At 39.1% G+C, this 27,362-nt stretch overlaps 3 protein-coding genes across 3 annotated transcripts in view; 1 reads left to right on the top strand and 2 right to left on the bottom strand.

Moving 5' to 3' along the window:
• Positions 1-27,362, bottom strand: part of LOC307152464 (afadin- and alpha-actinin-binding protein) — an 80,751-nt gene that overhangs the window by 1,878 nt on the left and 51,511 nt on the right. Inside the window, exons 2-11 of the mRNA XM_079861144.1 lie at positions 4,863-4,898; positions 4,551-4,615; positions 4,355-4,458; positions 3,669-3,737; positions 3,444-3,597; positions 2,966-3,044; positions 2,629-2,746; positions 1,731-1,881; positions 1,064-1,167; positions 268-429 (exon numbers count right to left, since the gene is read on the bottom strand). Coding sequence (XP_079717270.1) covers positions 268-429; positions 1,064-1,167; positions 1,731-1,881; positions 2,629-2,746; positions 2,966-3,044; positions 3,444-3,597; positions 3,669-3,737; positions 4,355-4,458; positions 4,551-4,611 — 1,002 coding nt within the window. The 5' untranslated portion in view covers positions 4,612-4,615; positions 4,863-4,898. The remainder of the gene's footprint in view (positions 1-267; positions 430-1,063; positions 1,168-1,730; positions 1,882-2,628; positions 2,747-2,965; positions 3,045-3,443; positions 3,598-3,668; positions 3,738-4,354; positions 4,459-4,550; positions 4,616-4,862; positions 4,899-27,362) is intronic.
• LOC307152806 (guanine nucleotide-binding protein G(I)/G(S)/G(O) subunit gamma-5) lies at positions 5,085-8,654 on the bottom strand. The gene is made up of 3 exons (XM_079861733.1): positions 8,523-8,654; positions 5,824-5,964; positions 5,085-5,701 (listed from the first exon to the last, which is right to left on the bottom strand). The coding sequence occupies exons 1-2, from the start codon at positions 8,613-8,615 to the stop codon at positions 5,839-5,841; spliced, it is 219 nt and encodes a 72-aa protein (XP_079717859.1). The 5' UTR covers positions 8,616-8,654; the 3' UTR covers positions 5,085-5,701; positions 5,824-5,838.
• LOC307154749 (B-cell receptor CD22) lies at positions 14,629-24,973 on the top strand. The gene is made up of 12 exons (XM_079864838.1): positions 14,629-14,694; positions 17,970-18,024; positions 19,383-19,712; positions 21,549-21,809; positions 22,181-22,435; positions 22,520-22,774; positions 23,689-23,943; positions 24,027-24,290; positions 24,397-24,487; positions 24,568-24,625; positions 24,713-24,784; positions 24,861-24,973. Exons 1-12 carry the CDS (start codon positions 14,692-14,694, stop codon positions 24,930-24,932), a joined length of 1,971 nt encoding a protein of 656 aa, XP_079720964.1. The 5' UTR covers positions 14,629-14,691; the 3' UTR covers positions 24,933-24,973.

Here is a 27,362-nt window from a genome sequence, read left to right as displayed (position 1 = left end):
GTTGACGTGCAAATAAATCGGCCAAAATTCATAAAAGGTTTTCAGTTTTTAGTTGAAAGTGTCATGTAAACACCCGCCTTAGTGGATCATGTTGATAATTTGATGTGATTCTCTACACCTGTGGTTCCTCTGCCCGTGTAAACTTAAGGAGAACTCACTTCATCCACTAAAAACACCAGCGGATTCAAACAAAATGAGCAAAAATGACAAAGAAAAGTTAGTTCAGAGAGATAAACAGGCGCATAAATCATCGTAAGTGCCTCTCACCTCGTGACCCAATCGGATAGCCGCCTCAGTGAAGGCCCGCCTCTCTCGCTGGAAGCTCCGCCTCTGCCGGTTAAGCTCCTCCCAGCGGTCCTGTAGCCGCTCCCACTCCTCCAGATAATAGCAGTCCATCAGCACCGCGGGGAGAGGCGGAGTCACACTGTCCTGGGAGAAAACACTCACTTTACCGTGGTAAACACCGAGCCGGACGGGACATCAGGGCTGCGTTCAGCCCCGACAAAAAGCTGCAAAATGGTGGTGCGTTGAACACCCTGTTCTGATGACGCAAGAGTTGCATCTACGGCAGCTGAGAAGGACATTTTTTGTGTTCTTTTTGAAGAATTTGAGATGAAATCAGTATAAATATGTGTTTAATACTGCAAAATACGGTCTATGTTACAGTCACTGCCCTCGCCGTCCAGAATAAAAGAGAACATCCCAATCGAGTGAAGGGATTCCTGTGGTTGGTTCCTAATTATTGTGATCCAACATTTGCCTCGCATTTCAGGATGAAAAGACAAACATGTCTTCTAATATCTTCAGTTGTTGCGTCCACCGAGCTGCAGCGGACACATGTGTAAACGACTTTACTCGGACCCATTGTGCGAGCTGTCTCTTTAATACCGCGTGCTTTATATACATGTTGCTGCTGATTGGGCTGACATTTTTGACACACCCACCAAACAAGAGAAAACGTATCTGAAACCATTTCCAGGAAACATGTTGTTCAACCCGGAAACCATAGCAGAACGTCACGCGCCGGTTTGAGCGTGTACGAGCCCCAGCTCTGGTGTCTGACCTGCAGTAACTCCTGCTGTGCTCGGATCAGCTCCCGGCTCTGCTCCAGTTCCTCCTCCAGATGAGCCAGCAGCTTCTCCTGGTCTGTTCCCTGAGCGACAGCACCTGATGAACACACACACACATACAGTCAAACCAAAACTTATCCAGACGCCTTCAACATTTCTCACATTATCACAGTTTATTCGCTATCGTTTAGAAAATGGTTATAAAATATGTCAAGAAGAGTTATTAAATCAGTTGATATTTCAGTGGTTTTGTCCGTCCTTCTGTTAGACTGTCTCACAAATGAATTATGTTGAATATCTGTCAGCTGTTCAATTTAACTACACAATTATATAATACCAGTTTAGATCAACCAGTTACCAAGCAATGCTTCATTTAGTTCAGTCTGTGTGTGAAAAGGTCACATTAGCAATTACAGAAAAAACACTTCAGCAAAACATGATCAGCTCAAAGTGTCTGAAGAATATTTACTGGTAGTCACTGAATGAAGAATATTTGGGTATAATATGTCACAGTTTACTTTATTTTGCTCTCCTCACTTTCATAAATGAACTATAGTGTCTGAATAATTTTTGGTTTGACTGTATATATTCAAAGGTAATTGTTGACTTCAGTCCATAAAGCCTCTTCTAACATGTCAATTTCAAGCATTCGGTTCTTACTCTGAGACACGAGCTCCCGGAGTCTCTTCTGGACTTGCATCCACTCCTGGACCACACCTCCGGTCACATGATCACCAAGGCCCTGCTCTGATTGGACCAGCACACTGTCTTTGTCCTCATCCCCCAGTCCTGTATGGTCATCTTGTAGTATCTAATTAGAAAGATTTTACTATATGATGCACCCAATTGCATACTTCATATCCTAAATAGTATGTATGTAAATAATAGTAAGTGTGCATCACGTATTACCCTGAAAGAGGCAGACTTTGCAGTTCGGAGGCCCCTCATCCCCAATAAGGAATGTCAGCCAAAATTAACTTGTTCACTGAACTGTTGTATAAAATCAATAGACTATCACATTTGAAAGTGCGCTGATATTGCGCTAGGAAAACAGCACTCTATATCCTGTTATAAGTATTAAAAACATGATCTTATACAGGGACATTTTTGCCCTGTATATCTTGATTTTGGGGGGGCATTTTAATTAATTTTGGTGGCATTTTTTCCCCAAACCCCCGTTAATTTCCATGATGGCGGTGGGCCGGGGCTGTTTTTCGAGCACAAGTGGACGGAGGCCCGTTTCATGTGAAACATAGCAAGGCTGCTATTGAACAGGTTTCAGATCACTTTTACTTTTTCAGTTGAATTAAAGTTTAATAAAAATCATGAGAGTTTGAAGCCTCAGCAGTCTATATGAACTTTAAAGTTCAGTAATAGTCAATTTAGCTTAGGAACAGTGAAGGGAAGTCTGTGGTGTCAAGACATGTTTTAATTGAAAAAGTAGTATGTTTTTCTGCACTCTCAGAATTCGCATTTGCAGTATAGTTTGTACAAACTCTGCCGTACATTTTTTTTTTAAAGGAGATCTTTCCAGTGCATGTGCAGGGGTCTCTCTCACCTGTGCCATGTTATTTCTGAGCATGTGCAGCAGTGTGGTGAGCGCGTGCCGTAGTTTCATGGCCTCTCTGAGCTCGGCTTCTCTCCGGTCCAGCAGCAGACGCAGTGCTTCTTCCGTCCTGCAGGGGGAACACAAAGCGCTCGAGCCAAAAGACATTTTTTTGGGGGGGGGAATAGGCAAATATTTTCTATACTTTTCTCTCCACAAATAATTCCTGTTCCTCAAATTTTACATAAAAGATGCTTAAATTCCACATTAAAGCACATTATTGCAAATTACACAAATGTTTCTGATGGATTAAAGCGCGTTGTACAGTCTATCGGGTCATTGGTCGTACCTCCCATCAGCCTTTGCGGGCTTGAAGCCAGGCTCTCTCCGTCCCGTCCGCTTTGGCAACACATTTATGATCTCCATGGCTGTAGATGGGGAATATTGTTGTCACTGTGCAGTTTGTGGGTTTCATGGTGCATGCATCCTAATTTAATGTTTCGTGGCTTTTTATTCTGCAAGTTAACGCACTCAAAATTGAGGAAGAAACGCACAAAAATACTGATGACATCATCTTGCACTCAGGGGAGTTTCCCAGACAGCAATAGTGTCGGCCCAGATCCGGCCCACATCTGGTACATGTACATGTGGATTCCACGCATACCAGATGTGGGCGACACTATGTTGCTGTCTGTTTAATATAAACTTTCCAAGAATAATAGCATTTGTGACACATTATTGTAAGTTAACGAGGGCAAATGTTTCAAAAAGGGAAAGGACAGAATATTAAGGTGGTGAATTAAGTCGCTAGAAGTTGAACATGAAACCGTGTTGTGACCGCGGGCCGTGAGTCTCACACACTCCGCGCTGCTTGTGTCTGTCGGAGAGCTGAGAGAGTTTCTCCTTCATGCGGCTGATGTTCTGCTCTCTGCGCCTCAGTTCCGCCCCCTGCTGGTGACAGCGGCACTGCAGCCGCGCGCACTACACACACACACACACGACCGTCGTCTGGTGCGCTCTACTGCAGGAATTATAACACATCATAACACAACCTTCTCTCTTTCAGAGGTCAGAGCATCTTGTAGCCTGGAGATGTGCAGGTCCTTCTCCATAAGCTGCTCCTGTGAAAGACAATAAGCTCAGTCAGTCTTTAATAACATTAATTAGGAATATTATTTATATAGCTATTGGGATAAACCCCAAGAGTTACATCTCATTTCTGAGGGAGTCCCAAAATACAATATAAAATTATTTAGCAAATAATATAATTAAGCATTAATTAGGAATATTATTTATATATTGGGATAAACCCATTGAGATGCACGTTGGTTTTTTTTTATGGGGTCCCAAAATATAATATATAACATACAATGTTATAATATAATAACTTAATTTCCATTAATATTAATTTACACAATATAATGCCATAATTTAATATTCATTAGTAATATTATTTCGATTTTGGGATAAACCTCTTGAGATTTACATCTCATTTTTAATGGGGTCCCATAATATAATATAATATAATATAATATAATATAATATAATATAATATAATATCAATCCTGAATTAAAAGGCAGTAAAATAAATACTGCCATGATGTGTCAGAAAATAAGCAGAACTAATGTGAAAATAATATCACAGCCTTGTTCATTATTTAGAGGTTCTGGACGTGATCTGCCGTGACTCGTGATGTTCAGTGAAGTGTAGTGAGGCTCAGGTGTGGCACATGCGCACCTGTAACGAGTGGATCGGGTCTCTGTGCTCTTCACTGAAGATCCTGTGTGTGAAGCGGAGTGTGGTTTCATCATGATGAGGCACACACACCGAGTTCAGCATCTCTGACAGACACAGGACAAACTCAGGCTGCTCTTTCTGACCGTTACATATCACGTGTGTGTGTGTGTGTGTGTGTGAGAGAGATCACACTTACCTGAGCAGTCTTGAGCTCGGCTATGATACGATGGTGATCTGCAGAGATGTTTGTGTGCCATAACCCTGCAGAAATACTAACAGCACAACATTAGAAATCACGGCTACAGAAAACACTGATGCCTTGTGCAACTTTTCCTTTTCAGTGCATGAAAAATAATCAGAAGTGATTGTGAAATCTGTAAAACCACAGCAATTTGACTTGTATTTTTTCAATGTAATTTAAATATTAAGCAATTTATCTAAAACACGTTAGCATAAATGAAATCTCTAATAGATAAATAAGCAAATATGTTAACCTAACATGTCTTACCACAGCAAAGAAATATGTTGTGCCTTCTCAAAAGTTTAAAAACATTAAAGCGTGTTAGAGCAAACGAGAGCTCCAGTGACTTGTGTTTCCTTCAATCATCTCATCGGTGATCGACAGCTTCGGTCTATTTAACAGCTAACACACATTCCTAATGGACTGAGTGTTGAGAAATACGTACAATATTAAAGGTTAATATGCACTTTAAAGTCAACACAACAGACAAATGATCAATGACACTTTATTTTAAAGGCAAAAAGACATTGAAAAAGACTTAAACGTAACATGTTCATCCAGTAGGTGATCGTGTAGATCAGGATCTCCCTCATCAAACACACCTGAATCAACTGATCAGCTGACGAGGGTCAGATACAGCGATGTTTAGTGTGAACACTGAATCTGAACACAAATGCTTGTTTAAAATGACCTTCAAGCCAAATTCTGCTGGCTATAAATTAGTAAAACACTATAGTAAAAATCTGTCACTTTACGTCAGCTAATTCTTCAATTCCTTCCTCATAAACCAGGGAAACCTTCATACAATCTTCAACAAACTGTTTTTGCTTTATACACATCACAAATAAAATAGTGTTTAGTACATGAAGTTTGAACGGAATTGCTTTTTAAGTTATGGGTAATGCATGTTCAGAAACGTTAATACAGTGACTGATCGTACCATGCCATACAGTGTAAATTCAGCATAATCAAAGTATTATTACACATAATACAGTTCATACAAACAAACAATTTGTCTAGTGTTTGTGTGGGTCTTTATGTAGTAGTGTAAAGGTAGAAACAGACGCTCGAGGACAGACGCATCGTCAGAAACGGCTTCATCGGCTCTGAAATAACAGATATAACATATAAATATTAATATATGGAATCATGACAAAGACAAACGAGAGCCTTTAGTGCATGCATTAGCATTAGCATTAGCTGAGAGGAGGTCAGGAGGCGCTGTAACCTCTGCGGGATCAGCTCAGAGGAGCCCGCAGGATTTGGGCGGGCGGAAGGGGTTGTCGCTGGACGGGACGCCCATCAGAAGAGGGTCTTTATGGGCGTTTTGCAGGCAGAAGTTCTTCAGGTCTGAGGCAGCTTGAGAAACCTGCAGAGATCGCAGTGAAGACGACATGAGTCCCGATCGTGATTAACACAGTGATGAAGCAGAATGTAAAATCACACTCTGACTAAAGTGCGCATGTGCTCGGGTCTGCACTGATGCAGTGTGTCGTTCACACAACTTCATGAGCGAACTCGGTGACATTATTCTGAAGTTTTCTCTTCTCCAAAACGCGAAACTGTCAACACGACTCACTCTGCTGCGTATCTTCAACCAGAGTGCAGTCAGTGTAGGCACTGCGACGTTCATCACGCAGTAGATTAAAACAATGGCCGGTAACATGCATATCTGAGTGTGGAATCACCATACTTATAAGAGAATAATCAGACTAATGAAAACTGCATGTAAACTGGAGCGAGTTCTGCTCATGTCGTGTAAACATCTTACTGCGATTAAAGGGATACTCCACTTTTTTTTTGGAAATAGGCTCATTTTACAACTCCCCCAGAGTTAAACAGTTGAGTTTTACCGTTTTCGAATCCATTCAGCCGATCTCCGGGTCTGGCAGTACCACTTTTAGCATAGCTTAGCATAGATCATTGAATCGGACAGGACCATTAGCATCTCTCTCAAAAAAATGACCAAAGAGTTTTGATATTTTTCCTATTTAAAACTTGACTCTTCTGTAGTTACATCGTGTACTAAGACCGACGGAAAATATAAAGTTGTGATTTTCTAGGCTGATATGGCTAGGAACTATACTCTCATTCCTGCGTAATAATCAAGAAACTTTGCTGCCGTACCATGAGTCCAGCAGGCGTAGTGATATGACCACAGCTCGGCAGACTATAGGGTGGACTATTTTCAGGCGCTGCGTCATATCATTACGCCTGCTGGAACTCTATCGAAACTCTTTGGTCATTTTTTTGAGAGAGATGCTAATGGTCCTGTCCGATTCAATGATCTATGCTAAGCTATGCTAAAAGTGGTACTGCCAGACCCGGAGATCGGATCGATGGATTCGAAAACGCTAAAATTCAACTGTTTAACTCTGGGGGAGTTGTAAAATGAGCCTATTTCCAAAAAAAAGTGGAGTATCCCTTTAAGACCTTACTCTGATTACCGGAAATAATCGCATTATTGGTGCACACGTAAACGTTGTCATAGTTGCAGACCAGGTGCACCCCTTCATAAAAGTGTCCTCTTTCAGCAGGATAATGTATCCTGACACACGTTGTTCAGGAATGGTTTGAGGAACATGATGAAGAGTTTAAGGTGTTGCCCTGGCCTCCAAATTCCCCAGTCCTCAATCCAACTGAATATGGGCCAACGCGTTCGATCCACGGCGGCTCCACCTCGCAATCTACAGGACTCGAAGGATCTGCTAACGTCTCGTGTCAGAGACCACAGCACAGAGTCCATGCCTCGCGGGTCGGCACTGTTTTGGCAGGACCGACAGCATATTAGGCAGGTGGACATAATGTTTTGGCACACGTGTATATTTTTAAGGCAAGATATTACAGACAAAACCATTGTTATTTCATGCACTGGTCAATTTTGAGGGCTATTTTGCTTCGGACTAGTGAGAAGAAAACATCCAAAATACATATCTAACAGTTTATTTTCTTATTAGTTACATAACAATACATCAATGCAGTTTTTGAACCTGGCTTTATCCAAAGTTCATATTTCCGTTCTGGAAATTATATGCAAATTACTGCAGATGTAATTAGATAATGGATCACATATTTAAACAACATTTAAAAAAAAACTTGTAATAAAAAGCAATTGTTTTAATGTCCTGTGATTAATCAACTGCGGTATTTGAGAAGAATATCTATTTATCGATTTTTTTAACCTAATAACCTGTGGTATCTTGCCTTAAATTTATGGTTGAATTAAGCTCTTATATAATCTCTATTAAATAAATGTAGGCCTTCATCTATTTTTGTCTGACAACACAGTGGTATGATTAATCTATGGGAAAGGATTTAAACGCTAGTTAACTGAAAATTAGGTCAACAAACACTACTTTAAAATAATACAGTGTTGTTATTAATAATTAAATATACTGCATGCATTATAGAGAAAATTTGGCATTTTCATATTAAAGTATCTTTGAGCTGGAAAAAAGTTTCGGTCACAGTAAAGAGTTGTTTTGTTTAGACACAAATGTATTTTTTTTAAAGTGCTATAGACAGTATACAAAAAAGTACCATAATATTGCAATCTGATGCCATCACATTCACTGTACCCTATAGTACTAGCAGAGTCTCAGTTTATAGCGCTTCTCTCTGTGCGTTTGCATTATTAATGAGCAGAGGGCATAACAACAAACTGTTGTCTGAAGTTTACGACTACAATGCAGATCTGACCGTATAAAACTATCATTAACACTTTAAAAACATCTCCGAGTTGCCGTGACGTAAACAAACGGATGTAATTTACCTATAAGTTAGTTTAAACGCGTTTAAATAGTTGTTTTGTCGGTTAGCGTTAGCGCTAGCAGTAACAGTTAACTCACACCGGTTAAACGCTTTTGTCCGTGTTCTTCCTCAACCCACAAACTCTTTCACCTTTAAAGTTGACGCTGACATACTTACGTTAATTCTTCGTATTTTCGCCTCTAGTCTGAGCTGTTTGACGGCTTTGGTCGCCACAGCCACACTACTGCTGCTAGCGTTATTGTTGGACATGATGACTGACCGAATGACTGAAAAAGAGTTTGCGGAAGTTTGAGGAAGAGGAACGCGCGCAAGCGCGCGCACACACAACACGATTTCACTATCTATATGGACATAATACAGCCACTTTTACTATCTACTTATACTTTTTTTTTACAAATGGAGGTTTTGTCAGATTTAACTGACGACAAATTTGTCTCCAAAGTATTTGAGAACGCGTGCAGTGTCTCAAAGTCCAGATCGCATAAAAAAAAAAAAAAAAAAAAACGTCTGTGGAACCAAGAAATGTAACACCACTTTTGCAAGAGTAACACGTCATTAAAACTGGCAGATTGTCTAACCAGGGGGCTGTTCCATAAACCAAGATTAGAGTATAAGCCAGGCTTATTTCGGTTAGTCAGGCTTATTTTTGGTAGATTCGGTTTCATAAAGCAAACTTAAAATAGTTCAAACTCAGTTACCCTGGCAACTTATGCTGGGAAACTAGCCTGGTCCAGGGCAGGCTAACTGTCAGGCTAAGCCTCAGCTGTTACACAGATCCTCTAACACTGACCAATAGGAACACAATGATATTACCACTGACACTCTCTCATACCATTATTGGACTTTATTAACCACTATTAGTCCAAAAATAAATACACAGTATACAGAAAATCAACTTAAATAAGACTACAATGATAAATTAGACAATATAGACCTATATAGATAGATAGATAGATAGATAGATAGATAGATAGATAGATCGATAGATAGGCCTAAATACAATATATATACTACAGGTTTTTTTACTGGCTGAATGTTTTGTGCCCAAGATTTAATTAGATTGTTTTAAAGATTTATGAATACATTTCTCACTGGTTTTGTTTGGCAGCTTGTAGTACATGTTTATGATTATTAGAAGAACATTAGAACACAATCTGAAAAAAAGCTTTGTAAAGCAGAAGTTAAAATCACAAAATTAAAAATAAATAATTACAAAAGCAGAGTATAAATTTTAACTGGTAAGATGAATCTGAGCTTAGTAATTGACAGTATATTAGCCTACATTTGATTTACCCCATTACAATAGTTATTACCCCTTTACAGTTATTGCTATCATAAAAATACACACAGGTTTAAAATTCTAAATAAGGCACATCTAATGTCCAAATAACAAATATTTTAGTATATATATATATATATATATATATATATATATATATATATATATATATATATATATATAAATAATGTACTTTATTATGTCTTTCAATTCAAACACATTTAACACAATTATACAAATTGACAGTTCCTTTAAAGACATCATATTTTCCCCCAATAAATATTCCTTATTTTTCCTTCTACTTTTTTTCTTTTGTGATAATACCCACCAACACATAGCCTAAAAACACACATGATTAGAACAATAACCAAAAAGTACATAGACACTTTTACATATGATTTAAGGGGGAAAAGACAAAAAACAATAAATAAATAGTAATAAAAATGTAACATTAACATATTTATATCAAACTCTTATAATGACACATAATTCCTAATAGTTATTCAAGTAATATTATTTGAATATCAAATATTCAATATTAAATAAGTAAATAAATAAAATAACAAATAACTAGAAATAAAAGGGAGGGAGGGTTATATAAAAATGTAGTTAATGTAGGCTAATATATATTCCTTTATTTTATGGAATATTCTTTGATTTTAGAGTTGCCCATATCTTTTCAAAATGTATACATTTGCTCTTAATTTAATGTTATCCTCTCCATAATGTACTTTAGAAACTAAATCTACTCATTTAAAACTGGGGATTCTTGCTTTCTCCAAAAAAATATTGCATTAAAAGCGGTAATTCTCAGCATTCTAAATAAGTATACATCATCTTTATTAAGTAGCATAGGTCCTATACCCAAAACTATATTTTGTATCTTTATATTTAGTTTCTTAAAAAAAATCTTCCCTGAATTATAGGCTACTTCACTGAAGTACTTCTGTTTGCTAGAAGTTCACTGCAACTTATCCAACATCCTAAAGATAAATTATTATAATTAGAAGATATTTCTAGTGTTATAAAATATCGCATATTAATTTTCCAAGCAAAATGTATATTTTAGTCAGAATTATTGCGCTCCTATTTGGCGCGCATGCGCGCAGCAGCGCTCGTTCAATATGAAAATTAGCAGCAAAATGGATACATTTGCATGACTTTCGAACATTTACAGATGGAGAATATAACTGTAAAATGTAAGTTTTGCACTGAGGGGAAAAAAAACATGTTACAAACGCATAAAACAGCACAAAATATACGCTGTTTGATGGTGGATCGATTTGATCCACGATCGACCTCTAGGGCTGCTTAAGAAACGCGTGCACACGCAATTATCTAGACTAGATAAACCTGGATCAAATTAGTGAGATTGCGTGAGCTTCAATTACCTTTTATGGAACCACTTTAGCCCCAACTCATTTGTTAGGCTCATTCAAGTCCGGTTTTGGAGTTTAATCCCCGCTTTTCTAAGCGGCTTTTATGGAACAGCCCCGGCAGGGTTCTCAAGTTTTATCAAAAGCTTGGAGTGAGATCACATGCGGTTGGGGGAGGAGCCATAATGGAGCCACGCCCCCACCTGTCCCCACCCCCCAATTTTACCCAAATTAACCAGCACAAATTGAAATTATTACAATTGGTAAATCTGATAAATGACAGAGCAATTCATCACATCAAATATACTCTTTAATGTTATATTTCAAAATTACAAATAAGTTATACAAAAATTACAAAAATATAACAAATTTCTCCATTTTTTGAAAAACAAATCTTTTTGCATTTTGAATGTGTCTAGTCGAAATGGTATAATGATTTATTGTGTGGTGGGACATTGTGAACAAATGACATATTAGAGTATTATTAAGGTGTGTGTGTGTGTGTGTACACAAGAGTACACACTCCAGCTTATGAAATGTGTTTTGTGTTGTAAGTTTTGAAAAATACAAATACAAATGCAATGGCAATGATTAATGTATGTTTTGACAGGATATAAAATATTACCCAGAGCATCTGCTTTAATACATGTAGCCTTAATGTAACTAGAAAGATTAATACAGAATAATATATAATTTAAAATAAAATAAATACATTTAAATTTATTTAAAATAAAATGAAGAAATACATCTTCATTCCTTCCCATACCCACTAACATTTCCCTTAGTTTCAGATAACGTAAGCTAGCCAAACTGAGCCAAAGCTTCTGGCCTGGTTGCAGTAGTTGTAGAGTTTTTGACTGCATCAATAATAATGTATACGATGGGCTATATATGAAATGTTTTAGCCTAAAAATGTTAGACGAGCTTTCTTCCAACTTACCTTCTCCGTCATTCACGAGTGTTCGCGCGATGTTGTTGGTTACCTAGTAACGAACGTACGGCGGCCGAGAATGTTCCGTCAACTTCCGTGTGTTCGCGCATCTATGTTGCCTAGTAACGAACGCAATCTGGCCAAGATACGTGCTGGCGGCAGAAAACTTCACTTTGTGTGCCCGCGCCTCGTATACAACGTTATAAAGCTTGCAGGACAACTTGCCTTTTTAGCGTGAGAAATACACGGTGTGGCGTGTGAGCAGTGATGGGCAGTAACGCGTTACTGTAATCTGATTACTTTTTTCAAGTAACGAGTAAAGTAAGGGATTACAATTGCAAAAGCAGTAATTAGATTACTGTTACTTTCCTGTAAGCAGGCTGCGTTACTGCGTTACTGTCTCGCGACATGAGCAGTGACTCGTGAGTGACAAATGACATGAGCGCCGCGAAGTCAGTGGTAAACACTATGGCAAGCGATCGCGTTCAAAAGTCTTTAAACGAAACGCGTGAATTTTGACGCGTCAACACGCACCGTTTGTCCGTGTTCAGACGTCATGTTTATTCATGAATGATGTCGTAATGGTAAACTGGTATGAACGTGCAAACACGTTATATTTGTTCATGAGGGATAATGCATTGGTACGTTGTGAGTGATGTCAGTCTTATGATTTGTCATGCCTTTTTAAGTTGTTCGTTTAACATTATTTCCCAAGGTAGAAAAGACAACAGCTCTTAGAATGGGTCTTTTATTTTAGCAAACTGCCAAAAAACCTTTTCAGACTGTGTGCAGCTGAACCAAGAAAAGCTTAAGATTGCATGGAGCTGATAAGCATGAATGGCAGAAGAAAAAGACTGCAATTAAAAAACAAAATAAGAGAAAATTATTTTAATGCAAGCAATAAAAAACTGCACACATCAGCTGTGGAATAAAAGAAAAGAAATGCATGATCAACTAGATTAAGGCAAACTCCTGTCTTAATTTAAACCCTGTCCACCACCCCCAAAGGTTTCACAAAGTTATTCTTGCCACTGTAACTTATGGCTTCCTAAAGACAGGTTTATGGGTAAATAAATGAATAATAATTAAAAAAATATACCAGGGCTCAACATTTAAGCCTTTGTATTTGTCCTTCGGTCGGTCATTAAGCCTTTTCATTTGTCCTTCAGTCGGTCATTCACTTGTCTGAGTAAAAACATTTGTTAGAAAAGGAATTTTTTTTATTATTTTTTGTGTGTGTGTTGTAAATATCATTTATTCCGAATCAGTATTCTCATCAGTTCAGTCAGCTTTAACATATATAAATCGGCATATTTATGATATTTTAACCTTTATAAAGGGCATTTTTCCCTAATCGTTTGCTTCATCTTTCATTTAAAATTCTTAAATTTGATCAATAAATTACAATAGAATAATAACATGCTAAAGGGCTGTTACCAATCAAATAAACTGCATTAAATAATGTAATGAGATTATTTAAAATATTTTTTTGAATATACAAATAAGAAATATTATTTGTGCATAGAAATAATATTTATAAACCGCCAGTAGGAGGCGGCAGGCGACCATCTTAATGAGTGAGTCATTGATGCAATGTGCATAAAGTTAAAATACTGAAACTAATAAAACAAGTTTTAAAAAAGAATGTTTAATTTGATAAAATTTTAGATGATGGAATATGCAGAAAGAATAGAATTAAGCAGAAAGGTCTATGGCTTTACATAGCTTATTCATTTCGTGCATCATGTTTTTGAAAAGTAACTAGTAAAGTAACTAATTACTTCTGAAAATAAGTAATCAGTAAAGTAACTGGATTACTTTCTTGGAGAAGTAATCAGTAATCAGTAACTAATTAATTTTTCCAAGTAACTTGACCAACACTGCGTGTGAGCATGTGAACTGGCTGAATTGCGTGTGTCTCACGGCCAATGCGTGAGACTTGAGAACCCTGGTCTAACTTTGTTATATTCTCTTCCTTAAGCATTTGAATTCTTGAATTCTGTTCTAGAAACACAAAAATATGACAATTCCCCAAAAAATGGATCCCTCCTTCAGTGTACGCCTTTAAATTCTCCAGTAACACTTTATTAATTTTAGATTGTCCACTTTAGACATTCTACTAACTATAAGTAACTTTGCAGCTACATGTCAACTAACTCTTATTAGAGTATTAGACTGTCTGCTTAATAGCCTATCTGTTAACACTTTATTGTGATGCTCCTCCAACAGACATTCTATAAGTAACTTGGCAAATACAAGTCAACTTATTCTCCTAACCCGAACCCTAACACCTAACCATAACCTAACAGTCTACTACAGCCTTCTAATACTCTAATGAGAGATAGTTGACATGTAGTTGAAAAGTTACTTATAGTTAGGCTATGTCTAAAGTGGACTATCGAAGTAAAGTGTAACCAAGCCTCCTTTTACAGGTAGAGTCAGTCTACTCAATTTGAGGCATCATTCATGTCCTTGTCAAAAACACTGTGGGACAATTTATGCATCATAAGCATGAGCAATACTAAGGCATCTTCAGAGCTACAGTATTTTCTGTGGTTATGACACCCTTTACTAGCAGTGCAGTCAGCAGTTTTTATTTATTTATAACAACTAGAGGTTTTAAGGGGAAGAGGGCAAGGCTACATTTCTTCTGGTCTTTGGCCAGTTCCTCGTACTAAAGCGTTTGACTTCACTTTCTGCCGGCTGTTTTGATCGTCCTCATTGAAAGACTTCAGCATTATGGTAATATATTTCACTTCAAAATCTTTTGTTTTTAAATGACTGAGATGGTTTTCTTGACAGTTATCTTAACTCACTCTCTGCGTATTGCACTGCACTGTTTTAGCACGAGACGTACAGTAAGGAGCAGGCAATGAAGGTCATGCAATGGCTGGAAACGTGCTTTAATTAAAGGCTTTCTGATAAATGTTAAGGAATAATGACAGAATTGAATACATATTAGTTTATATGCACTCTCAGAAAATAAAGTACATAATTGTACCTTTAGGGGTACAATGGCTTGTCTCTGGGGCTGTACCCTCAAGGGTACAATATTGTACCTTAACCTTTAAAAGAAACGGTACGTATATGTACCTTGAGGTCCAACAGCAAAAACTCCAGTGTTAATTGAACTCTCCTGGGAGTTTATATGACTCCAGACTCAAGAGTGTAAAGTGTTAAAATATGAGTGTTAAAGTTAATGAGATAATTAAGTGATTCATTGAGTGATGATTGACCATTATTGAAGACACCTGATGTTAGCAAGCAGAATCACCAAAGGGAGATTGGGAGAAAATATTATTACCGTTATGGAGATCAGTGTTTGCTTTAGTTGGGCTCTTGACCCTTAAATCATTAACTTTAGATTTTGTTTGGCTGTTGTATCTGAGTTATATCAGCCAGATGAACAAAGAGAAATGTTGATCAGGTGGTGTTGGTTATGTTTTGACATAATCATAATTTGACCTGAATCACTGACCTCATTTAGAGCCTAATCTCTGACTTAAATGTATATTGTTGATTTCAGCAGCCTGTGATTCTACAGCAAATGATTTTCAGCATTTTCAATATAATCCAAAATATTTCTTAAAAGTTGTTCTGATCAAAAGACTTTGAAAATTACTTTATTGAGAGACACACTGACATCAATAATCAGCCTGTGAATCTCAACAATGGTGACAATAACTAGATGTACCGCATGGCGGTACAAAATATGACCGCCGCTCAGGCCTGCACTGGCTTTCCACAAAAATAAATGACGTGGAGCAATTTGGCTGTATTGCGTGTTTATGTATATAAGTTGTATATTTTAAAAGACTGTCTGGAGTATTCCTGTGGATCATGGATAATTTAGAGTTTTGTAATTATTTGCCATTACTATTTAAGTTTTATATCAAAAGTCATTAGTTTAGACACTTAACATCCATAATGTGAAAACGTCACATCCATAACAGTGGTTTTCCCTACATAATGTATTACAAAAATGAGTTTCAAAAACACACTTATTGTGTTCAAGCAAGTCTTTTTCATGCTACATCGGCAGTTTGTTTAATAATTCACAGAGTTTGTAGGACACTTGTAAAGTGTGTGTATTTCATGTTATGTCCATAACGCTGATAAAATGTATTCATAGTGTGTGTCTGTGTGTGTGTGTGTGTGTGTGTGTGTGTGTCTGTGCGTGTATGTATGCGTGCGTACATGTGTGTGCGCGTGTGTGTTTGTGTGTGTGTGTCTGTGCATGTGGATTTGTATGTGTGTGTATGGGTGTGTGTGGATGTCAGTGTGTGTGCATGCTTGCGTTTGTTTGTATTCCTGCATGTGTGTGTGTGACAGTATCATCCTAAACCAGCAACCCTTCACTCAACAGCACCATCTACAGGCCGATGAGTGTACAGTCACTAAATGTGCACATAAATGAATTTATTTTACACCCCCCCATGGATGAAATTCTACGAAACTTAGCAAACCCCTAGAGGATGTCAAGTTAATCATACACATGAAATATGGTGCAGTTCTGAACATCTCCACTGAAGATAGGGGCGATTAAAGCAGAATAATATTGCATTTTCATTTTTTATGGGAAGGGGCGCAAATCACAAATGAGTGATTATGGGCTAGGTTGATGTGGGCCCTTAAGACCAACATACCATAAAAATGTCTTCATCCTCGGTGCCACGGTTCAGGTAGTTATTTAGGAAAAACTGCATTTTTTTGGGTTTGGGGGGGCCCAGCGTGGGGGGGGGGGGGGGGGGGGGGGGGGGGGAGTGGCCCCCGGGGACCAAACGAAATTTTTCCGTAAAAGTCTAGTGGGGCTACATGCCCACCAAATTTCATGTTCCCCGGTGTTTCGGTGTCCCTGGTATCGTTGACGAAAAATTCAGTGATGACGGGAAAAAAAAAAAAAAAAAACTTTGACAATCCCTATATGACCGCTTTCGCTAGCTACGCTAGCGGCGGTCATTATAAAGCATGTTGCAGTGCATTCTGGGTGCCACCAATCAAAACTCATTCATGGCTCCCATCATGCATTGCGGTATGAATAAATTATGATCTGAATTGTTTTACTAATTTCCTTTCCCTAATTGAATATTCTGTTTGTCACCATTGTTGAGATTCATACACTGATTCTTGATGTCTTTGAGTGCCTTAAATAAATATTTGTTTTATCAGATCAACTTTTAAGAAATACTTTAGATTATTTTGAATAGTCTGGATCTTATGCTGTAGAATCACAGGGTTGCTGTAATCAACGATATACATTTAAGTCAGAGATTAGATTTTAAATGAGTTCAGTGATTCAGGTCAAATTATGATTATGTCAAAACATAACCAACACCACCTGATCAAATTTTCTCATTGTTCATCTGGCAGTTATAACACAGATACAACAGCCAAACAAAAACTAAAGTTAATGATTTAAGGGTCCAGAGCCCAACTAAAGCAAACACTGATCACCACAATGGTGTCTTAAAAATATATATTTTCTCCTTCAGTGATTCTGCTTGTTAACATCAGGTGTCTTCAATAATGGTCAATCATCACTCAATCAATCACTTAATTATCTCATTAACTTTAACAATCTTGATTGTTAATTTAACATTCATATTTTAACACTTTAACACTCTTGAGTCTGGAGCCAAATAAACTCCCAGGAGAGTTCAATTAACACTGGAGTTTTTGCTGTGTTATAATGATTTAATATCAGTAAATTGACTTTCAAAACTTTTATTTATTATACTCAAATATAGTGATAAGTTAAAATCTACCTTAAAAAAAAAAAAAAAAAAGGCTGTCTTTTGATATTGTACCTTAACCTTTAAAAGAAACGGTATATATATGAACCTTTTAATGCTTGGGGACATATATGTACCTTGGGGGACAGAAATTGACTCCTACTGTACCCCTATTTCTGACAGTGTGGGTGATATTGCTACTTCAGTCAATTTTCAGAGTGTGTGAAGACAGATCAGATATCTTAAAGATGTCAAGGAGGTCCTGCTAAATCTCATATCTTGCAGGTGTGTGCAGCTGTACTGCTTCAGTGCTTCATCTGGATCTCTCTGATGGCAACAGGTAACATAACATCTACAATATTGCTTAAAGTAACTTCTCTTTCAGCAACTTCTCTCTTGTGCTTGCAGTGCATAATGAATTAGTCTTCATTAAAGCAACACTAAGGAACATTTTTTACCTTAAAATAATATTTCCAAAATCGTATCAGTGGTTCATCAAGTCGTAACAGGGTGAACGGCACCTCTGCATTCGCTTTGCAGCCCTATATCTGCTATAACCACACTATGGAAGTTTGCCAAACCGGGTCGTGTTTCTGTAGTTCGAATGAGACATAAGAAAACTACAAATCTGACTTGCTTTATGTCAAGCGTTACAATAGTCATTTATTTACGACAGCGGTAATGGACAATTCTGCTTCCAACCTGTAGGGCGACCGAAGAGGAAAAGTTCCTTAGTGGTGCTTTAAAGGGGCATTCACACTTACAGCAATCTACAGTGACAAAGAAACTGGGAGTTGTATGAGAGTTCTCATTTTGAAGTGACATGAGCATATGTTATACTTCTTTTATATTATAAGAAACCAAATAGTGTCATCTATGAACATTTTTAAAGGGTTAGTTCACCCCAAAAATGAAAATTCTGTCATTAATTACTCAGCCTCATGTAGTTCCAAACCTGTAAGACATTAATTTATCTTCAGAACACAAATTAACATATTTTTGATGAAATCTGAGAGCTTTCTGAAACCCCCCATATAGACAGAAACGCAACGACCACTTTCAAGGCCAAGAAAAGAGTAAAGACATCGTTAAAATAGTCCATGTGACTATGGTTCAACCTTAATGTTATAAAGCAACGAGAATTCATGGTTCTTCGTCAGAACGGCGGCTCATTATTGGCCAGCTCCTGCGTCAGCATCACACGCATGTGTCGTGGCGCTCACGTGAACAGCATCGGCCAATACAGAGCCGGCGTTCTGACGTATGGTTCGAACGCATTCGACCACATGAGCGTTTACACTACGAAAGCAATCCGGTCGAATGCGTCTTGACTCTTGACTTCCTCTGGAAGTGGTCGGAGGTGGACAAGCTCAAAACGCTTTAGACCCCGTTTACACCTGTATTTAGCGTTGTCCACTTGTGATCAGATCGACCAAAATGCATCTTAATACCAGGTGTAAACATGGCTAAAACATTTATTTTTTGTCATTTTTTAATAGTGGAAAAAGGTCCTTCAGATAAAAATGTTCTTCAAACTAAGAAAAAACTATTTCTTTTAAGAACTGTTCACTGAAAAGTTCATTTCATTGCAAATTTTTGAACTTTTATTTTCAATAGTGCACGGTGGTCAGTGTATACACTTTATATGCAACTGAAATGCAAATCAGCATTTTAAGCGTGCATTTGTTTGTATTGCAGGTGTGCAGGATAACGTTACTCATATTATCGGCAGTATGTGTGTTGTTCAGCAGTCGACGGTGCTCATACCCTGCAAATACATTCATCCTCAACATGAGGAGGTGAGCTCAGTGGAATGGCTCCATGAGAAATCACCGGAGGAGGTGGTCAGAGTTTCTCAGGACCCTGCGTTTGAAGGCCGCGTGGAGTTTGTGCAGTCTGACGCGAAGAACTGCTCGCTGATCCTGAGGGACGTGAGAAAGAGTGACGCGGGGATCTTCCGTCTCGTGCACAACACCGCTTCCGGCCAAATCAGGATGAACGCACGGGGAATCCGTCTCGACGTAACAGGTGAGTTGGATAATAATAGGTGTGAGAACTTAATTTTACTTAGAATTAATTTAAGGTATGGTACCACCGTGCACTATTGAAAATAAAAGTTCCAAACCTTAAATTGAAATTTATGCCGCTCAAGGTAGGCAATTTAAAAGTAGCCCAATTCCGCGGGAAAACCGATTGAACCAGTTATTCACCTATCATTTCCCTCTGATTTTAGGGATGGTTAGGTTAGGGGTAGGGTGTAACAGTTTGGTTGATTTAACCAAGTGCCAACGAAGGATAATGAACTCTAGTAATATTTAATAGTAAATTCAGAGAACAACAAAGAATAAACACAACCAAACACTATCTCAAAAGAGGACAGACAGCGACTGGGAGCGACTGGCCTTAAATGAACAGAGACAAACGAGATAATTAATGAACACATGGGGAGACAAATTAACTAAAACTAGGTCACAGAGGGCAGAAATGAAAACACAGGAAAGGCCAGACATGTTACATAGGGATAGGGTTGGGACAAAATGTTTGGACACTCACAGGAATGTTATTCCAGGATTAGCAAAATATGTTGATAATAATGAAATAATACCCACGCTGAAATGGAAGCAGTGGAGTGAGTATTACATTTACCAAAATGATTTGCTGATTCACTACATTGAACTGTAATTCAATACAGCATTTTTGCTGTAAATCTAAACATAAAGTATTGTATATTATTCATATTTTTTATTTATAGTGATACCATTATTATTATTACTACTATACATTGTAGTAGACCTAAAGATCAAAAGGTCCCTGTTCGATCCCCGGTGGCAGAGAATCGCTGAGCAATATATGGTGGTCGACTCAAGAAGTTTAGATTTTTTCAGAATTTTATTACTTTTGTGTCGTTATTTTGGTCGAGAATAGGACATCAGTGTGCGGATGTCAAATGGATGTCAAGTTTTTGACGTCGATTTGATTTGCATATTTGTCAAGTTTTTTGACATCAATGTTGGATGTCAATTTGATGTCTTTTCAACATCAATTGCCCGCTGGGACGCCTGCTGGTCAGAATGGTGTAAATGCAGTAATCTCAGCTCAAACATAAACAAAAACCCCTTTTATAAACCAATTTGCGAATGTCTTATTGAAAGTGCCATCTATTCAATGCAACCAACAAATCATCTTATACCATTAAATATTAAGTGTATAATGTGTTATTTTTTCTTATTTCGTTTGTTTTAATCAGATCAATAAGAGACTATCAACTACAACTCTTTCCTTTTTATAATGCAAATGTATCATTTGAAATGTCTACAAATGTATAAAAATAATCGTAGATCATAGACACTGGTTCATAGAGATCATCGTCTCCTAGCGGCAAACCATTGAAATTTCAAAACGGTTATGACGAAGCCTTGTTTAATGAAATCACATGACTTTGGCAGTTTTAATACACGCTCCGAATCACTGATTCAAAACAAGCGATTCGCAATAGGATTCAAAGCTTCATAAAGCAGTGGATTGAAAGAGCCCATCACTATGTTTCACTCGGATATAGGGTATGTCACAAATAGGGAAGAAAAGAAGATCACGTCTTCTGTTACATGGCAACTTTGGCAACTTTAAGAAGGCTCAGAAATAGATCTTTACATTTACTTGCCTTTGTGAGATGCTTATATCCAAAGTACGTTATATTTACATTTAAAGTGACTTGCAGTGCATTCAAAGTATGTTCTTTGGGAATCAAACCCATGACTGTGGTGTTTAGTGCCATGCTTCACCAGTAAAGACCGTCATATTCATGTCAACTCTCTGCTGTATTTACACACTAAGCACATAAGGAGATTCTTCTTTCTGGTCCAGATGCGGAGGTGGAGGTACAGACCGAGTCTGACAATGTGACGGAGGGAGATTGGATTTTGTTTGTCTGCGGTTCATGCATCCCCTCCGTGACTGCAACCTACATCTGGAGGAAAGATGGGCGTCTGCACAGTCGGCATCATGGGGAAAACTTGCTTTATCTGGAGTCTGTCGGGCTGGAGGATAGAGGCCGATATTTATGCACCATAAGCGGCCATGAGGGACTCAACTCCACATCTGTTGACATCACTGTAAGACCCGGATGTAAGTGAGCTGAGAGCTTTTATAACTTTATTTTGAAACACTACACATGTTCCTCAGAAAATGTAGAAATGTCTTTAGAATGAAATGTCTATGAAAGTTGTGAGAAGTGTAGTAGTGGCTCAGGAAACAATGTTACGTAAAAACACGTTGAACTACATCCCAAACTCTAAGTGTGCTGAAAGAAAGAAATTCTTGATATTCTTTAGTGCACAGTTTCTCCAAGCCATCTTATTGGTCATCAAGTATCATCAGTCCCTTTCACTGTTGTAATTTTAAATAATGCTTACAAAGTATAATGTAATTTAACCCTGAACATAATTGAATTGAGTTGAAATTTGCTGCATGTTTTCACACTTGGTTGTCTCTTTCAGATCCACCAAAGAATGTCTCAGTGTCCGTCAGTCCATTTGGTGTAATAGTGGAGGGAGATTCAGTGACTCTGAACTGCAGCAGTGACTCAAACCCTCCTGCAGAAATCAGCTGGATTAAAGGAGGAATGATTCTGCAATCTGGCGACACATACAGCATCACTAATATTAAATCTGAGGCCAGTGGAAACTATTATTGCTCTGCTAGAAATAAACATGGATCTCTGAACTCCTCTGCTGTGACTGTGAATGTCATGTGTAAGTCTACCTTGATTTTAGATCAGTTCTGGATGATTATTTGCTCAATTACTGAATGTCATTTGACACTTCTTGTCTTTTCAGATCCTCCAAAGAGCGTCTCAGTGTCGGTCAGTCCGTCTGGTGTAATAGTGGAGGGAGATTCAGTGACTCTGAACTGCAGCAGTGACTCAAACCCTCCTGCAGAAAACAGCTGGTTTAAAGGAGGAATGATTGTAGGATCTGGAAGAATCTTCAGCATCTCAAACATCAGCTCTGATCACAGTGGAGAATACAAGTGCAGATCCAGAAATAAACATGGAGAGAAAGACTCTGGAGCTGTAAAGCTGAATGTCATGTGTGAGTTAAAGGGGGGGTGAAATGCTCATTTTCACTCAATCTCCTGTTAATCTTGAGTACCTATAGAGTAATATTGCATCCTTCATATCTCCAAAAAGTCTTTTGTTTTATTACATTTTTAACATAAAGATAGGCTGTACCGAGTCTTTCCGGAAAAAACCGAGCGGCTGGGGGCGGGCCGTGTGGGCGAAGCTTAGCTGTGCTAACGCGCCAAGCTAGTGACAACACACAGAGACATTTGTTCAACAAACAGTTTTACTCACCGTCCGGTTCCAACGCACGACCGCGAACCTTTATCATTGCGACTGCTCGATCCTTAAGCATTAGACGATCTGGGCTTTGTTTATAAAACAATCATCGTCGAAATGCAGGGAACAAACAGTCTTACACAACTCCGTTTATGCTCAGGAAAACAAACTCCATCCACGGGTTCCTTAACGCTGGGTTCTTTGGGAATCTGTGCAGGGTTGTCTTGCCCTGGCAACCAAAAACACACTACTTTGGTGACATTGACTTCCCAAAAGCCGGGCAGGGCGCTTTGATGGCGAACTGCTTTCACTCTCTTGCTCTGGTCTACGAGTGCGCGCGCGGCCGCGATCTTACCGGAGAAGTGCCCTTAGGACCCATATAAGGAAATTCCGCCCTATCTTTCGTAAGACAGAGCCATACTCGAAAAAAACTTTCCGAAACTTGTGACAAACCGGAAGGAGTATTTTTGGAACAAAAATACTCCTTCAAACGTACAACTTAGTTTTTGAAACTTTGTCCATGTTTAGCATGGGAATCCAACTCTTTACCAGTGTAAAAAACTCAGTATGCATGAAATAGCATTTCACCCCCCCTTTAATAAATTTGAGTCAGTAAATCATCTGGTTATAGCAAGTTATCCAATATATATTTTTTGTCTCTTTCAGTCCGACCAAGAAACGTCTCAGTGTCGTTCAGTCCGTCTGGTGTAATAGTGGAGGGAGATTCAGTGACCCTGAACTGCATCAGTGACTCAAACCCTCCTGCAGAAATCAGCTGGATTAAAGGAGGAACGATTCTGCAATCTGGCGACACATACAGTATCACTAATATTAAATCTGAGGCCAGTGGAAACTATTATTGCTCTGCTAGAAATAAACATGGATCTCTGAACTCCTCTGCTGTGACTGTGAATGTCATGTGTAAGTCTACCTTGATTTTAGATCAGTTCTGGATGATTATTTGCTCAATTACTGCATTTCATTTGACACTTTTGTCTTTTCAGATCCTCCAAAGAGCATCTCAGTGTCTGTCAGTCCGTCTGGTGTAATAGTGGAGGGAGATTCAGTGACTCTGAACTGCAGCAGTGACTCAAACCCTCCTGCTCTGAACTTCAGCTGGTTTAAGGAGAATGAAACCTCAGCTGTTGGATCTGGACAGAGTTTCAGCATCTCCAGCTTTAACTCCAGTTTCAGTGGACGCTTCTACTGTGAGGCTCAGAATAAACATGGATCTCAGAGATCAGCGTCTGTTTCACTCACTGTTAAAGGTGAGAATCTGTGTTGGTCTCAGTTTCGGAGGTCATTGTCTGTATGTATTGAGGTAAAGCACTGGTCTCTGAAGAGTTTCTCTTTCTCTCGTCTGCACGGCTGAAGAAAGCAGCTGGTCTTCAGTCACAGTGGGAATCACTGCATCTGTTGTCGTGACTGTGATACTGATGCTTGTCTTCTGGCTGTTGATCAGAAGGTGAGAGAGACTCTGTGTCTGTAGCGTCATAAAGATTCAGAGTCAGTTTGTGTTCATGTTCATTTCTTCTTCTCTCACAGGAAACGAGTGACTCCATCAGAAGAGCGAAACCACAGAGGATCACGACACCATAAAACAGTGAGACAATCTTCTCCTGCTTCTTCTCATGTGTGTCCTGTCAGTTATGAAGGGAGAATTGATTCTCTCATCATTGTGTGTCGTCAGGTCGAGTCTCCTGAGGACGCCTACATGACCCTTGACCCCAAGTCCAGATGTTCTGAGTACGACACACTGGATGTGAGTTATTCTGCTGTTGTTGTGAAGGTGTTACAGGAGATCTTTTTTGTGATGCATATGTTCACTTCTTCTCTAGAATATGAAGAGATCCTGTGACACAGACGACCCTGAAGATCAGGACCCCGTTTATCATAACACTGGCAATTGATTATTATACCAATATTAAAATGAGAGAACATCTCAACAGTCAAATACATCAATCTTGTGCATGTTCACATTTAAAAACAAAATGCAGCATTGCATATAAAGAAGACTTTCTGTTTGTGAATGGTATCTACGTTCTGACCAAATGATTCAATATTTTAGCGTACAGAGAAAATGATAGACTCACTTAATGGTTTTAATGCTCCTTTATTAACATGAGTAACTGTGTGGCTGATGCTCTTGCCTCACACAGACCTGCAAACTTCAAACGTCTGGAACGTTTCACCCCAGATCCCGCTCACACATGACTGCGCAGGCTTGTTCTTCAGAAGAAAAGCCCACGCCTTAAAGCCTCACACAAACAGAACTCATAACACACAAAAAGAATATACATGCACCTAGAACACACCTAATACAGAACATAAAACAATCTTTAGACTTGCTACACTTCTCCCCATTCACAAAGTACACCCACACCAGCTCTGCCGCTGTGAAATGTCGCCCTTTTGCTTCCAGGTCGTAATTTCACTTCTGCCGGGTCCTTGCTTTTAACACCTGCTTCTTTGCAAAATTATGAGCGGCTTCCAAGGAGTCCTGAAGCTTCCTAGCATACTCAGGGCCCAGGGGCACAGCAGGCGCATCAGGTGGCCTCCCGAAAGCCATTTCCCCAAGTCTTCTGATCTCCCGTCCCAACATCAAAAGGGCAGGTGTGCAAGAGGTTGAGTCTTGCACTGCGGATTGGCATGCCATTAGGATGAATGGCAAGTGCGTATCCCAATCTCGCTGATGCTTGGCAGGCACAATGGCCAGCTGTTCCGCCAGCATCATGTTAAACCTCTCAACGAGGCCATCACTTTGGGGATGCAAAGGGGTGGTCCTTGTTTTGTGAATCCCTAATATTTCACACATCACAGAGAAGACGTGCGACTCAAAATTCCGGCCTTGGTCACTGTGTATGGATTCTCCGACCCCGAACTGGCTGATCATGCCTTCTACCAATGCGTTCACCACTGTCTCAGCTTCTTGGTCAGGCAGTGCGTAAGCTTCTGGCCATTTAGTGTAATAATCCATAGCCGCCAGCACAACCCAGTTACCCCTTTCCGAACATGGAAAAGGACCCATTACATTCAGGGATTCAGGGACTGGCCAGACGGGCCCTTGCGGGCAGTGCAACCATCACACCGCTTTCAAAAATTCTTCACATCTCTCCTCACAAGCCCCCAGTAAAAACTCTGTCTCTGACATGTTTGAATGTTTTTGAAACCCCAAAGTGTCCAGACACCACCGACCCGTGGGCAGTCCTAATAACCCCCTCCTGCAGTGACCTGGGCATCACCACCTGCCACCTCCCCTCCCCAGTGGTGGGGTCTATCCTCTCCCTTTCTAACACCCCGTCTCGCAGACGCAGGTCCTTGAGGCCAGTTGCTTACCGCCTGCACCTTCTCTTCCATCATGCCAATCTCCTGGCCCCCCAGCTTGTGCCCCAAAAACATCACCTCCCTCCTAAAAAAATGACATTTCTCTGGGTGCAGCTTCAAGCCAGTTTTGCTTATGCGAACCAGCACACGCCTGAGGGCCTCCAGTGTGGCCTTAAATTATCTACCATGGACCAGGATGTCATCCAGGTAAACCAGACACTCTGACCGCGAAATACCCAATAACACCCTGTCCATTAACCTGGCAAAAGTGGTTGGTGCATTGCAGAGGCCAAAGCAGAGCACCCTGAACTGTCATAGAGCCCTACTTGTACAAAAAGCAGTCTTCGGTCTCTTGCAAGCTCCCCTTGAACTGCTTAAAAAACAACAATAGAAAATCAGTTCAATACAAAAACGCGTTCTGTGTGAATTTTCCTTGCCATTTTTGTCTTCAGGTTGTTTGCAACAGAGGACTATTATAGTCACTTTCCCTTTATTCACCTGCTTCAAAACTATATGAATTGTAAAAAAGTGCTTTAAATTTTTTTATTAAAATGACATTGTAAATCAGAAAACAGAAAAGGTGTGTGTACTATAGCTATGGTTAATTTGGAATCTGTTAAATCTGTTACTATGGAATTTGGAGATTTTTAATACTGTATGCGACTGTGCCCAGTGCGACCATCAGGAGGTGGTCTCTATACGGTCTGCTTATGACGTCTACATCATATTATTGCCGTGAATCACCCCAGATTTTTCTTTTCTACTTTTGCATAAATAAGAATATCTGTGGCTGTATTTGTTGTTAGAAATATAGATTAAAAAGTGTGTTATTACAATAAATGGTCTTGAAACCTGGGGAAAAAATGTGCATGCAGTTACATGTGTCTTCCTGTAGATGGCGCGTCAGGTCGGTGAGGCTGTAGGTGTGTGTGTGAGACAGTGCTGTCCAAGGTGCTGATCAAAATAAAAAAATCCATCAACAGTTAAGTGTGTGTGTTTGTGTATGTGTGTGTGTG

The sequence above is a fragment of the Squalius cephalus genome (assembly GCF_949319135.1).
Source record: "Squalius cephalus genome assembly, chromosome: 2".
Taxonomy (NCBI): domain Eukaryota; kingdom Metazoa; phylum Chordata; class Actinopteri; order Cypriniformes; family Leuciscidae; genus Squalius; species Squalius cephalus.
Note: the sequence above shows the minus strand (reverse complement) of the source record. Positions and strands in the feature narration are given on the sequence as shown.